A 14,119-nucleotide genomic window follows, 5' to 3' on the forward strand; every position below is an offset into this window, starting at 1 on the left:
ACAAAGAACTTCGCCGCAGTACAATCGTGTTATGCGGTAAAACATATGAATGCCATGAACGCGGTTTTGGTTTCGCATCCGAGTGCAGCGCGCAGGCACTGTTTAGCCAGAGACAGAGAGAAAACTTTTATTGTGAAGCTTGAGTGGCGTTTTCTTTCCCAGCGGTGTGGGCTAGCGTGGCGTCTGCTTTGCCGCGACGCTATCAGCCCATTCCGCCAACCGTATCTGGTCTTCCGGGTTGGAAGTTTTCGTCTTCGTCTCCCACTCGTCACTGTTTAGCCAAGTTTTCCTGGGAAAGGAAAGCCGCGCGATAGGAGTGGGTAAATGTCGTAGTCACACATTGTGAGCGCCAGTTATTGCTTGAGAATCTCTCCGGGTTGTGCCTGAAATAGGCGTTTTTGATGGGATACGACGAGCGTTCAACGCATCCTCAATGCCCTTAGCTCCGTCGAGACATGAGGCCACTAGAGGGGTCACTGTTGGGGTTACGGTAGGGGTCAGGTGCGTGCATCTTGGTGGCGAAGTTCGAGTTACGGGTACGATGAAGGCCAGTTTTGAGATCGAAATAACGAAAAGGGTGAGCGTATAGAAATGCATGGGTTTAGGCCAGGACCTTCAATCAAGGTCGAATTAACCGAACAAAACGAATTAACAGGAATTCAATTAACGGAAGTTCGAAAAATCAGTGTCGCGCCGTTTTAATGGTTGCGCCCACGAACTGCTTAGAAAATCTGTCGGTATGTTCTCAGATCCCGAGTCTGCAAACATTTGAGGCCAACGTTACTATATTATAGTGGACACGCATCAAGTGACCCATCTCAGTTTGTTGCAAGGAATCGACTTTTTTAATACGACAGGGGTGAGAGGTCGCGTCGCCTCGATCAAACCTACTGGCTCTCTGTCTCGGCTCTCTTCGACACCCGTTGGCTAGTTCGGCGCCATTCTTAGATCCCGAGTCCGTAAACCTTTGGGGCCAACTGTACTATATTATAGCGGATACTCAGAAAGTGATGCATCGCAGTTTGTTGCAAGGAATCGACGTTTTTATTAATACGACAGCGGTGACACGTCGTGTCGCCTCGATCTGAGTCGAACCTACTGGCTCTCCGCTTGTCTCGGCTCTCTGCGACACCCGTTCGCTAGTTCGGCGCCCCCTTGACAGTGGTCGACGGAACGCCTCAACCCTTCCCACGTGACAAACCCGCCCCGACGCCTCGAAGTGGATCGAGCGCGGCGACTGAGTGAGGCGCCGTCACCGTGCCGGTCGTCAGCCCGTTCGCGGCTTGCACAATATGGCGACCGCGGTCATGAACGCGCCGAAAGCGAACGTCACGGCCACCAGGGGTACGGCCGCCTCGATGCCCTCTCGCGACAGGTCGGGAAACCAGCCTCGGCTCAGCAGGCGCGGGGGTGCCTTCCGGGTGGGTGACAAGGACGGCGACCTGCGAGCGAGAGAGAAAAAGAAAATGGACTTGACCGCAGAGGTACGTTTGCATACAAAAAGTTGCTCGAGCGAGGGGGAGCGTAAATTAAATGCGTTCTAGGACTTGGATCGATCGCCCTTGGACTTTATGCGAAACCTCACGGCGACGGCGACGGCGGAAATGCGCTTGGAGTGTCATATAGTGGCTATCGCAATAAAAGTGGCGATTAAGATTACAGTTACGTCATATAATAAACGTAATTGATTAAAGGGCCAGTTACTTCACCGCAAAATTGACAGCAATTATGAAAGTAATCGATTACTCCTACGTTGCTTTCCTGTCGACGTTTATTAACATTACACAAATAAAGCGCGCTGGAACGAGGTGGTCTGGCTCTTTCAGTGCGCGGCTTTGGAGTTGCACACACGTTGCTTATCTTCACTGCGACAAGAGCTTTTTCGAAATTTTCGTCAGTCACCATCCCTCGTCTTCTTGTGAGGACCAGCAGCAGCGACACTGAAAACTAGCTCGATATGCGCGCTGCATGGGATGACGCGCGATGTTGTAACCTACACGAACACATACAGCGAACAAAGTTGGGGAACTATCGAATGACATTAGAAGAAAAAAAAAAAGAGGCGCTAGAGACTTCTTCGTCCTTGCAGGATCACAACCCAGTTTAGAAGAAAAGCCGTGACTTTTGTTGCAATGAGAATTTCAATTGCCGGAAATTGAAGCACACAGCTTGTGAAACGTTGCCAGCGTGAATCGCCGGTTTAAACTTTAGCAGCAGATAATGCCTTCGAGAAATGAACTAGCTGTTAGTTCTTTTATTTGTTTTTTTTTTGTTCGTTTCTTTATTAATTTCTTCTTTTGCAGAGGCAGTAATTTATCCACACATATCTTACGGCGCGGGAACATTGGCTATAATGTTCCGCCCATTTTCACTTAATTTGGTATTGGTGTCACTTACGCTCGTGGTTCCCCCTCAGGACAGCGGGCTAAATGTCACGCCGTTCGTAAAAACACACTGAAACGGTACGGAGTGCTCGGATACGTAATTTGTATGTTTTTATGGTCCTTCGTCCCGGCCGTCTGATATGCGCTCAGCCAATGACATTTAATATGACAAAGTCGAGACGAGCAAAAAAAAAAAGAAAAAAACAGACGACGGACGAAGCTGTATCATACCAAAGGTTGATAGTCACCGTCTACTTCTTATGTCCTGTGCTCTGGGCTGTTATTCGTTTTTTTTTTTTTTATGCAGCATCTACCATCTGGCCCAAGTTGGCACTTTGCTCGCTTACAGACTTGACATCTAGTGTTTCCCCCAATTTTCGCTAAATTTGAAATTGGTGTCATTTGTGTTATTAGTCTTTGTCTAGGGCAGCAGGCTAAATTCTTTTGCCGTTCATAAAACAGTGTAGGGCTTCCGGAGCTCTTGCGAACGTTATTTACTGCGAAGGCTGCAATGATACCTACCCACTTTGAACTTTTGCTAGATGTCACCCATGACCTGGCTTTTACTCACTTTTAAACCAGGTGCCTCGTTTAACTGACCGAGGACGCCGGGAAAACCAACGATGAACTTGGCATATATATTAAAAATTATATTAAATTATGGGGTTTTACGTGCCAAAACCACTTTCTGATTATGAGGCACGCCGTAGTGGAGGACTCCGGAAATTTCGACCACCTGGGGTTCTTTAACGTGCACCTAAATCTACGTACACGGGTGTCTTCGCATTTTGCCCCCATCGAAATGCGGCCGCCGTGGCCGGGATTCGATCCCGCGACCATAGCCACTGAGCAACCACGGCGGGTTTGGCATATATATATAACGCATAAAAATGGTGAACAAAGTCAAGAGCCCACTAAATTACTTGTAACGCTCCTGCAAAGCGAGAAACGCTGCAGTTTCACCACACGTGACACTTGCGTTCCGCGTTCCCACTCAATGTGAACCCACGGTGTCGTGTCTTCTCAGATTATGGAAGACTGTTCAGATATGCTGCAACCGTGGGATCACCCGTGAACAACGGAATGAGCAATTTTCTACAAAGGCTGTGCCATAAACCTGTGCAAATTAAACATTTATCGTATCCGTCATTCGTGCAACCCGATTCCTATACTTCAACGAATTGTAAAGAACGCACCACACATATATATAGTTCATCAATGAGTCCGAGAAAACCAACTACACGCGCCTCGTTTAAAGCGCGTAAACTTGGAGAAAACGAGCGTTCAGTGATGATTTCCGAAGCACATAATTAGCCATGACCAGGTGAAGCTATCGGTGCACACGTGGTCCCATTTCCTTTAAATATGAGAGAGCTCTATCGTATTTGGTCCTCCCATGGGGGAGCGGGGAAAACTTTGTAAGCGTTTCGCATGTACAGCGCCTCTAAACAGGCCGACAGTGGTGGGTTCAGCAATTTTCATTTAGCCCTCTTGGTTAATTCACACACTTCGAAATTTGAGTGCGCATTACGCCCTCACGTATGCCACATTTCTTCGAAATATAAACTTCGCGAATGCTCTAGTTCTTTTTTTTCGTTTTCTTTTTTTGACCTGCAAACCGCAAAAACGTGCATGCAACGTTTCTGCAACATTTATGTAACGTTTTCTGTTTATTTTTCCCTGCAAAACCCAACACTGAACACGCTGAACAAGAGCATTCCGACGTGGTGGCGCTTGTGTCGCACAGAACGCGAAACCATCGCGAGCCGCAGAATGTGGTGCCTACAACGCTGACCGAAAAACCTGCCATGATGATTAATCAAAACATGTGAGTGCCTCAGGGTGTCTACCAACCGGGAAAACGGGGAAAACCGGGAATTCTCAGGGATTTTGAGTAGTCTGGAAAAAGTCAGGGAAAACTCAGGGAATTTGGGCCTCTATCAGGGAAAATTAGCGGCAATCTTATTGGAAGGGTCGAAAGTCGTGGTAATGCTGGCTCGAGCAGCAGACAGGAATCACAATGAATCGTCTTTGACGCCCTGTCGTCGGCTGGATGAGTTGCCATTGTGCAGTCAACGACCGACTTTCCGGATTCTCGATAATTTGGACGGCTTCGCGGCACCGCAACGTACCTCATAGAGTCAACGCATCAGAACGTGTGAAATTTCGGACGCAAGAACCCTTCGCCGTCCGATTTTCCGGACGTTTTGCCGTGACCGCAGGTCCGAAACGGCAATAATCAAAGGCACCACCGCTGCCGTTTCGATTACTTCGCCGCCTCGAACCGGCACCCTCGCACGCAGATCCGCTGGCAGCCGTTGCCACCACTGCGGCAACGCTAGGCCCAGCTGCTTCGACGTTCGCTACGAAGCTTCTTGCCGTTTGGTGCCGAGTTTTTTTATTGAAAGAATTAGCTGCTGTCAGCAATGGCACGGACTCCGCTTTTGTGGTCCTCGCGATTGGCTTAGAAACTTAGAAAACACGGTGCGTTGCATAATGCCGGTTCCCGAAAGTTAACTTCGCCTTTGTACAGAAATGTTATGTGGTGAAGCATACGCAAAAGTATTGCAGTGAAGCATAACAAGCGTGGGAAGGGGCTATTGCCACGGAAAACAGTATGTATTCCTTAATTATACACACGTGCACCCGGTATTTCCTGTCACAGTACGAGCGCCGATATGCCTAATATGTGTACCGACAGGCCTTCAGAGTGTTTTCGAACGTGCCTGTGGCGGTTTGAGCCCCTAAGGGCAGTAAATGACACGCATTTATTTTTTTCCAACTGGCCGATTTTTCGAACGTTTTCGCGACCCCTAGGGAGTTCTAAAAATCGGCCGTGGACTGTGCAACTGACCAAGATGCTTCAAATGGTCCTTGGGGCGAACGAGTGGCAGAAGGAGGACAAGAACAGAAATGATGTACGCATTGAGGAATAAACGGGAAAGGAAGCTTGCTGCCGCCGTTTTGAAGGAGCTTGAGCTCAAAAAAACAAAGTTTTGGCTGATGCTGAGATGCAGGTGTCTCGCATCCAAACCAAAATAAACTCTTTAAAGCAGTGAAACACCACACTCGGGCGTCGTGCGCGGGCTGAAAGTATGTCAGGACAGTTGAGGTTGACTTACGAGCGGTTGAGAGAGAATCTCAATTGTGACAGAGTTCGGGCGTCATACCACTGAGCTTGCTATCAGTTGATAGAAATAGCTCATATATTCAAATATATTTGCTTCTATGTGCATCTCCTTTTTATTTGTATTTGTGAATGTCCGACTTATCTGCAATTTTTTTTCGAAGACACTTTATTTGCTGTGCATTTTACTAACCGCTGCCTTCTATTCTCATTTTGAATAACATAAACACTACTCCTTAGTAATCAAATTGGATTAAGTCGCTTTTTTTATTTTTTTCATGTGCTTAATAGAGAGTGACAGCATCAGGCGATATGGTTTCAGCCCGTCTTGACATAAAACATAGTTTTGCATCACTCAGGGAAATGGGCAAAGGCACTCAGGGAAAACCTGGAAAACTCAGGGAATTTGGAAATGTCAACTTGGTAGACACCCTGGTGCCTGTCTGAACACGCGCATTCGCGACGCGTGGAGGGCACGACACGGACATGTACAAGGCGCACGAGGCAGCACACTTCAGCGCTTTCGTTTGCCCTCTAAGTCCTCGTCGTTGTGTCTGCGTTACGGCAAACTAAACGATAACCTGTAACAACGAGGCCAAATAACCACCCTCTTGGAGTTTCTGCCAAGTTTCCACCTCAAGTTTCCACCTCAAGTTTCCGCCTCAAGTTTCCGCCAAAGTGCTCCAAGCTGCCGCGTCCGCGCCTACACTGCAAAATAATTAAAGAGTGTAAATCGGTCTGTAACGCACGCCCTTACACCCAAAAGAAGGCTCTAAAAGCGCGATTTACAGACCGATTCGCACCCTTATACGCTTTGGAGGGTGTAAGTTATATTGAAGTGTAGCTGACCTTTTTCCCGCCAGCTTGTGTCACACTGTAGTCAATGCTCAAAGAGACGGAGCATCGTAGTTGCTGAGCTGAGGGAACGGGATTCAAAACCAACCGTTGGGTCAGGTCGGGTCACATGGTATGGCGTGACACTAGGCGCGTGTCACTTTCCGAGATAATCATTATACAAACGCTTCTGTTAAGCGAGAAACGTTACAGTTTCACTACACATGACACTCAACTTGCCCCCCCCCCCCCATTTCTACTGAATGTGAACTCGATGTCATATACAGTTATTTCCGGATTCTGCAAAAAAAGAAGACTTAATTATGGTGTTGTACGTGTGAAAACCACGATCTGATTACGAGGCACGCAGTAGTGGAGGAGTCCGGTATAATTTGGACCACCCGGGGTTCTTTAACGTGCACCTAAATCTAAGTACACGGGTGTTTTCGCATTTCGCTCTCATTGTGGATTCTGGAAAACATTGCATAGAGCCGTAGGGCTGCCGCGGGATACTCTTGGACGCTTTAAGCAAAGTAATTTTCTACGAGGGCTGTAATAAACGTGCACGAATTAAACATTCATAAATAAACGTATCAGCAATTACACGCACCAGTCGTTATAAGACAGATTGCTAATCGAATTAATAATGTCGCCAATCATCTCTAAAGCTTCGATGCACCGAAAAATATTTTCCTTTTTTAATAAACTCCAAGTTCTGTTGATATACTGTGTCCGCGGAATTTCAATAAGCCGCGGGCTGTGTCATATTACTGTCTAGCTCAATGGGTGACGGAACAATTCCGTGGCACCAGAGCAATCAAGCAGAGCGATGGTGCAATTGATATCTACTAATGTGTCAAACAATTCGCTCATTCCTATATCGCGCGGAGCCACTCCCGCACTCCTGCAGCCGTAGGGCTCCTCGTCGGCGGTCTTGGCGCCTCCACACTGCCCAAGTCTAAACGGCCTGTACTGTAGTACTAGTACCTTTACCCTACGGTGACAGTATAGATGGCTTGCACTGACGTCATACTATTAGTGTCGTCTTGGAGTACCAGCATTGCGATTATCTGCGTCTGAGTGGCGTCATGCTCGCGATGTTTCTGGCGGTTCTCTTCTGGTTCTGGCACTGAAGCCATCGTGCTTTCCGACGGCTTCTCTACCACGTTAACGTATAGGTTAACCGTGGAACTGAAAACGGTGCACCTGACGTCATCCTAGCCCGGCCGCCCATGTTGGAGGACCAGCACGGCGAGAATCGGCTTCTGTTGGCTCCACGCGCGACGCGATTCTGGCACAGAAGCCAGCAGCGTTTCCGACCGCTTCTCTCATCGCATTGAAGGGCATATGTTATCCGTTGGAATTGAAAACCATAACCTGACGTCATCCTAGCCCGGCCGCCATGTTGGAGGACCAGCACATCGAGAAGTTGCGTGCGTGATGTCACGTGACAAGCTATAGCTATATACAAAAGAATAGAAAATTGGTCGAGTTGGTACGGTACAACATATATTCTTGGATTGTAGCGCGACGTGACAGAGCCTAGAAGCAGACAGGACGAGCGCTCACTCTCAACTAATGTATATACATATGTTGATAGTTTGAATAAAGATTTAGTTGAGAGTTAGCGCTCGTCCTGTCTGCTTCTAGTCTCTGTCACTTCGCGCTACAATCCAAGAATATATGCTACAGCTATACAGCCGAGGATGTCATGCGAGACGTGCGGGAACAAGCTGGATTCACAGGAATAAGCAGCAGCCTATGTGTAACATCCGGATTCAGAGGAATAAGCGGCACCCTACGTGTAACAGGCCGGATTCAGAGGAATGAGCGGCAGCCCGTGTGTGTACTTACCTGGGTTCGGACATCGGCGTGCAAATCTTGCCCTCGTCCTCCGACGACGAGTCGGGCAGGTCGCGCACGGAGTGCGTGTGAGCCTGCTTGCGGTAGACCCTGACGACGCCCGCGGACCCCGTCGGGCGGCGGTTGACGTTGGCCGAGTCCTCGGAGCGCGCGATGCGTATCACTTTCCTCTGCCTGGTGGCGGTGCCCGGGGTCCTCGCGAAGTCCGGGGGCCGGACGGGGCTCTCGGGGGGCCTGACGCTTTCCACGGCCACGTCCATCGTCCGACGCGTTCAAAAAAAGGCCGTCACGGCGGGGCCGTGCATGGGATGATGATGATGACGACGACGATGATGATGATGATGATGCTGATGATGAAGAAGAAGCCTCAATTATCAGTACAAACCCACTATGGGGGACAGGCCACGAATCGAGTGAAACTACGCAAATATGTGTGTGTGCGTGTGTGTGTGTGTGTGTGTGTGTGTGTGTGTGTGTGTGTGTGTGTGTGTGTGTCTGTGTGTGTGTGTGTGTGTGTGTGTGTGTGTGTGTGTGTGTGTGTGTGTGTGTGTGTGTGTGTGTGTGTGTGTGTGTGTGTGTGTGTGTGTGTGTGTGTGAAGAGAGAGAGATTGAAGCTTTAATGATATGCACGGTGAATGGGCGGAGCAGCACGAGAAATGTGGTAGCACTGACGAAAAGCATGTATGCGCTCTGTGAAAACCTAAATTGCGTTCGTGGCACGTGAATCTTGACACATGATGCGACGGAGAGTAAGACGAAATACGATTCCGGAATGTATCCTCCTTTCTATTCTTTTTTCCTGCGATCATACCATCATGGCTGCCTGCAATTTGACGTGTTTTTTCTTCGTTGTTCCTTAAAAGATTCACGGATGTAATTTGTTTTTAGACCCTTCAATTGTCCTTCCTCACGCCATCCGACTCTTGTATCATGCCCCCCGGTTTGTATGTCCTCCCGAGGTCGTCGTCGTCGTCATCATCATCATCAGCATCAGCAGCAGCAGCAGCAGCAGCAGCACCACCACCACCACCACCACCACCACCACCACGATCACCTCAAACAGCCAAGAAATTTTATCATTGTAAAGGATTAGGAAACCTACCGACATAGGATCGGTACGGCTCGTCACGGCTATGGACAGGGCTAAGTAGCGACTTCTGAGAGAGGTATTGGCCTGAAAGCAGGGGCACATATCCAACTAATTAATGTTCACAAACGAGGGCCTCGATTTGAAACTCTCCAGGAGGTCATGATGATTTATTTTAAATCGATTGATCGATTGAAAACTTTATTATTCCACCGAGCTGGGGTGCCCGCCTCTTGACCTACACGTAGGTAGTGGGGGAGGACGAAGCGGACCCCGCGCGTTGAGGACGGTGAGTCTTCATGGCCTCAACGGCCAGGCGGATTGCTCGACGCTGGTCGTCTTCAGCCTCGCTCTGGAGCAAGTCCTCCCAGGCTTCTCTACTGTCAATGTTTTCCTTGGCCCCTGGGGAGCCAGCACACTCCCATATTATATGGTCTAGCGTACCTTTTTGCTTACAAATTTTGCAGAGGGCGTCGTTATAGTCCCTCGTCTGTGTTAAGTAGATCCAATGTGGTGATGTATAATTGTTTCCCTGGAGGCGCCGCCAAATGCGAGCGTCCTCCAGAGAGAGAGACCGATGCGGAGGCGGAAAGATTCTTCTTTCGGCTTTGTAATGATCTACAATTTCCCTGCGCGTGATGATGCTATCTTTGATCCCTGGAACTGGCTGCTCTAGAGTTGCCCGGTGGTAGAGTGCTCGGGCGAGCTCGTGAGCGGCTTCGTTGCCTGGGACTTCTTCATGGGCCGGAAACCAAATAAAAGTTATATCCCTCCTAGGAGGGTTCTTGAGTAGAATTTGGAGGGCCTCTTCCGAGATTCTCCCTTTGTTAAAATTTCGGATAGCTAATTTGTTGTCGCATAATATTACTCCCGCTTTTGTACCCGCACAAGCGAGCGCTACTGCAACCTCCTCGGCTGTACAGGCGTCCCTCGTGCACGTGGAGCACGCTATCTTAACGCACCCGTCGCCATCAACCACCGTCGATACCGCAGCCCCGTCTCTGCCGCAAGCGGCGTCCACGTACGCTGCTTTATGCGCCGGTGTGTTTATTTACAAGAGCCTTAGCCGTGTGAGCTCTCCTCTCTTTGTTGTAGATAGGATGCATATATTTAGGTAGGGGGGCGATTCGGAAGCGTTTACGCGCGTCCAACGGAATGTCCTTCTTGTCAGTCGGGGCACCCCTGTCGCATTGGATTCGTACCCATTCCATGATTTTCCTCCCTGTTCTAGACTGGCCTGATCTTTCCAACTGAGACACTCGTACTGCCTCAGTGCGCTCAACTAGCGTGTTGTGAACCCCCATTTTGAGGAGGAGGTCTGTCGAGGTCGAGCCTGGGAGCCCAGGGCTCTCTTAACCTAATGATAGCATCTATTTTCTCCTTTTCTTCTCGTTTAAACACAAGATACGGTGTGGCATACGCTATTCAGCTGGTAATGAAGGCTTGCTTGAGTCTGAGGACGCTGTTCTCTTTGAGGCCCCTGCCTTTGAGTGCAACACTCCTAATGATCCCCGTGACCTGCGCCACATATCCTTCTAATTTCTTGATTGCCGTGAGGTTGCATCCATTTCTCTGGATATACATGACCAGAATTCTGATTTCCTCCACCTTGGGAACCTCATTTCCGTTTACGGAAACATTGATGGGTCTGCTGTTCCGAGCGTGTCTCCTTTGATGTTTTTGCTCAATGATTAACAGCTCCGATTTCTGTGGCGAGCAGGCCAAGCCACTGCTGGCCGCATACTCTTCCAGCATAATCGCCGCTTTCTGTAGTTTAAGTTCGATGGCTGCGTCACTTCCACTGTTAACCCAGATGGTGATATCACCCGCGTACATGCTAAATTTAATCGATTTAATCTTATTGAGTTCCGCCGGGAGATCCCTCATCGCTATGTTGAATAGGAAGGGTGATAGCACCGACCCTTGCGGGGCCCCCTTGCTCCCAAGTTTGATGGGAGGGGATTTTACATCCAGAAATTTTATATTCGCCTCCCTCTGGGACAAAAAGCCTTTGACGTATGCATATACCCTGTGTCCCACACCTACCTTTTCGAGGCCTACCAAGATAGCCTTATATGGCTAACGTTGTCAAATGCCTTGGTGAGGTCGAGGCCTAGGATCGCCCTAGTGTCAGTTGAGTCGTATCGGTCTAGGATATCATGCTTAAGTCTTTTTAAAACTTAACTTGTGGGGGTTTTACGCGCTAAAACTCCGATATGATTATCAGGCACGCCGTAGGGGGATACTCTGTAAATTTCGACCACCTGGGATTCATTAACGTGCCCCCCAATGTACGGGACACGGGCGTTCTTGCATTTCAATTTATAACGATGATGACAAGGATATATAACCGATTCATACATACTATCTAATCATTTTTTATAGGCGCTCCTTCCACAGTTCAGCAGCGGTAAGCCCTTGTTGGTTTTACCGATCTGCTGTTTCCTCGCAAAAATAAGAATATATCTTTCTCAGAGTATAGAAATATCAACAGACTTTATTCCGCGAAGTCTGCATACCGCCCGCACAAGTTCACAGGCTAGCTGTCTTCAGACACGGGTAGATAGATAGATAGATAGATAGATAGATAGATAGATAGATAGATAGATAGATAGATAGATAGATAGATAGATAGATAGATAGATAGATAGATAGATAGATAGATAGATAGATAGATAGATAGATAGATAGATAGATAGATAGATAGATAGATAGATAGATAGATAGATAGATAGATAGATAGATAGATAGATAGATAGATAGATAGATAGATAGATAGATAGATAGATAGATAGATAGATAGATAGATAGATAGATAGATAGATAGATAGATAGATAGATAGATAGATAGATAGATAGATAGATAGATAGATAGATAGATAGATAGATAGATAGATAGATAAACTATTAAAAGAATAATCAGAAAAACCGCTAATGGTCGGGGCCCTTAGCCCAGGGATCCGCTGGCTCTTGCCATCTTCTCAGCTCTCTTTATCAGCTTGAGCTGGTCGTCGAGGGCCGAGCTGGACAGCAGTGCCTCCCATTGTTCCCTCGTGGTGTTCGTGTCTGGGTGTTTTATGTTGCGTAGTGTGCGCTCCCACGTAATGTGGTATACGACACGGAGAAGTCCACAGACTGTCTGCGGACATCCTGTGGGCCTACGGGCATGTGCTTTTCGGGGACTATAAAGTCGGGTTTAAATTTGGACACTTAGGGTTCTAAGACTTAGCGTGTACGTAAACAGAAGTTTACGAACGACTTTGTCCATGCAGCAGAATTTCTTGCTAGGAAACCAGCGAAACAGACGCGTACACAAGGGAAGAGGTTGACGGGACAAGGGCGGTACTAAGCACCCTTCGCGCCGAGTCGAACCCACGACCTATATATATATATATATATATATATATATATGGTTTTCATACATGTGACGTCACAGACGCAGCTGCCACTGCACTAGTACCCAAACATGGCGGCCACGATGACGTCAGTGCATTGTATTATCACGAACACATTGTTTTCATTATTGACGGTGACTGTTTTCCACCGTTTTATCGCGGCTATCGCTTTGTCGTTCGACATAAGACGGGCCCGTCGTGCCGTCATGCTGTCACGTTTCTTGATTGCACAGCTTCGTGACAAGCTAGTACCGAAAGATGGCGGCCGCGATGACGTCTGTGGAAACTAACTATACCCCGGGAAACAGACGCGTTGACGACTTTTGTCTGCCGACGGCGTAAGGGCTTTATCCGTATAGCCAGAAGGACAATTCTAATTAGGACCGCGAAGCAGTCTGCAAAAGAGTCTATACAGACGACCTATATATATATATATAAACCGTCTAAATTCATTTTTTTTTTTACAAATAAGACGGGGGCGATGGTCCTTCTCGCGCGTCTCCTCGCGCACCCAATCTCGACGCCGAAGGAAGAACGCACGTCCTGGTCAGCGTCTGGCGGGCGCCCTCGGATTGCCGAGTATGACGGCCGCGAACACGAGCGCGCCCAGGGCCAGCGTCAGGGTGACCGTGGGCAGGGCGTCCTCGACGGCCTCGAGCGACAGGTCCGGCAGCCAGCCCCGGCCCAGAAGGAAGCTCCACCACGTGCGGTACCCCGTCGGCGACCCGGGAGACGACGGCCTCGACGGCGGGCTCGCGCTGATCTTGCCCTCGTCGTCGTCGGACGCGTCCACACCGCGCAGGTCCCGCACCGAGTGCGTGTGGGCCTGCTTGTGCGGGACTCTGCCCGCGGAGGTGCCGCTGCCGCCGCCCACGACCGCGCCCGCGGGACGGTCGTGGCCCGCGGTCACGGCGCCGCCCCCGGCCCAGTCTTCGGACGGCGGCGTACTGACGCGGATGACACGCTGCCTGTGCGGCTCGGACGAGCGGCTTCCGCTCCTGGAGGGGCTCCGCTCTTCCATGTGCAGGTTCATCACCGCGCGACCGGTACCCGGCGGTGCTCTCGAACGATAGCGCGCAGCAAAAATAAAATTTGATGATGATGATGATGATGAAGAGGATGATGATGATGATGATGCTGATGATGATGATGATGATGATGATGATGATGATGATGATGATGATGATGATGATGATGGCGATGGTGGTGGTGGTGGTGGTGGTGGTGGTGGTTGCAAAGTAGGCGCACACCCACCAGGGGTATTGGCCAGGGATCGGGTGGTATGGCCTGAGGGATGGGGGGGGGTACAATATGAAGGAGCTAGGCAGCAGCGTCACGTGATAGCTTTGAAGCCGAGCTGTAGTCCTAGAGAGAGAGAGAGAGAAAATGATCAATGAACGGCAGGGAGGTTAACCAGGACTGAGCCCGG

The 14,119-nt window shown here is 49.1% G+C and overlaps 1 protein-coding gene across 1 annotated transcript; it reads right to left on the reverse strand.

The window, feature by feature from the left end:
• Positions 1-508: 508 nt before the first annotated feature.
• Positions 509-8,510, reverse strand: LOC129384222 (uncharacterized). Its single transcript, XM_055069443.2, has 2 exons — positions 8,200-8,510; positions 509-1,442 (listed from the first exon to the last, which is right to left on the reverse strand). The coding sequence occupies exons 1-2, from the start codon at positions 8,466-8,468 to the stop codon at positions 1,268-1,270; spliced, it is 444 nt and encodes a 147-aa protein (XP_054925418.1). The 5' UTR covers positions 8,469-8,510; the 3' UTR covers positions 509-1,267.
• Between the last annotated feature and the right edge of the window lie 5,609 nt (positions 8,511-14,119).

Source organism: Dermacentor andersoni, chromosome 8, assembly GCF_023375885.2.
Source record: "Dermacentor andersoni chromosome 8, qqDerAnde1_hic_scaffold, whole genome shotgun sequence".
In the NCBI taxonomy this organism is placed as follows: domain Eukaryota; kingdom Metazoa; phylum Arthropoda; class Arachnida; order Ixodida; family Ixodidae; genus Dermacentor; species Dermacentor andersoni.

What these genes read in the sequence shown, in the direction of transcription:
- LOC129384222 (XM_055069443.2), bottom strand. Translation starts at nt 8,468, where the DNA reads ATGGACGTGGCCGTGGAAAGCGTCAGGCCCCCCGAGAGCCCCGTCCGG. An exon ending in ACGCCGATGTCCGAACCCAG is followed by an intron (nt 1,443 to 8,199) that starts GTAAGTACACAC and finishes TCTCGCTCGCAG; the next exon opens with GTCGCCGTCCTTGTCACCCA.